The sequence below is a fragment of the Colobus angolensis genome, unplaced genomic scaffold, assembly GCF_000951035.1.
Source record: "Colobus angolensis palliatus isolate OR3802 unplaced genomic scaffold, Cang.pa_1.0 Scaffold222, whole genome shotgun sequence".
NCBI lineage: Eukaryota > Metazoa > Chordata > Mammalia > Primates > Cercopithecidae > Colobus > Colobus angolensis.
The window spans coordinates 485,578-486,275 of NW_012115400.1; the positions used below are offsets into that span (position 1 = coordinate 485,578).

Genomic DNA, 698 nt, shown 5'->3' on the forward strand with positions numbered 1-698 from the left:
AACATGTCTGCCATGGAACGCTTCCGCAACATGGACAAGAGAGCCACGACTGAGGACCGTAACACAGCCTTGGAGACGCTGCACCAGAATAGCATCACGTAGGTGCCGTCTGTAGAAAGGTGGTCAGGTGACAAGGTGCCCTCCTGCCCCTCGCTATTTCCTTACTGGGTTCCTACAAAAGCTCTATGCCCCGCAGGCCCAGGCACTCCTTCAGGAACAAGTACAGCAAGAAGTCTGTATCTTGCCGACCACCAGGCTTTCATTTCCAGCTCGTAATAGGGAGAGAGTCGCCACCACCTGGTCATTCTGTCCTTCAAGGTGCAGATTACAAGGCAGCAGCCAGCAGGAGCAGTGCAGACCCTGTTGCAATCCGAGGTGGTGGGGCTTCGGGGCAGCCGCTTCCTAGGGCACCCTTTCTCAGCTACTCGAGAACAAAAGGAGACTTACTTGAATGCTGCCTTCCCATGGTAGTGCACACATAACAGAAAGCGAAGTTACAGCCTGTTTGAAAAGGTAACTGTAACTGTCATTTCAAGTAATGGATACAAATAGAAGATTCTTTAATTAAAGAAACAATTTCTTAGCATCATGATGACAAAGCTGAGGAGTGTTTCAACTGGGTTTTCATTGGGTATATGTAACTATGTAAGACAACAGAATTGTGTTTTGTCCAGAAAGTTTGATTTTTTTTTTTTTTT

At 47.3% G+C, this 698-nt stretch overlaps 1 protein-coding gene across 1 annotated transcript in view; it reads left to right on the plus strand.

The window, feature by feature from the left end:
• The window catches only part of ARPC1A (actin related protein 2/3 complex, subunit 1A, 41kDa), a 43,184-nt gene that overhangs the window by 35,945 nt on the left and 6,541 nt on the right, over positions 1-698 (plus strand). The window contains exon 7 of the mRNA XM_011943951.1: positions 1-98. Within this exon, the coding sequence (XP_011799341.1) occupies positions 1-98 (98 nt within the window). The remainder of the gene's footprint in view (positions 99-698) is intronic.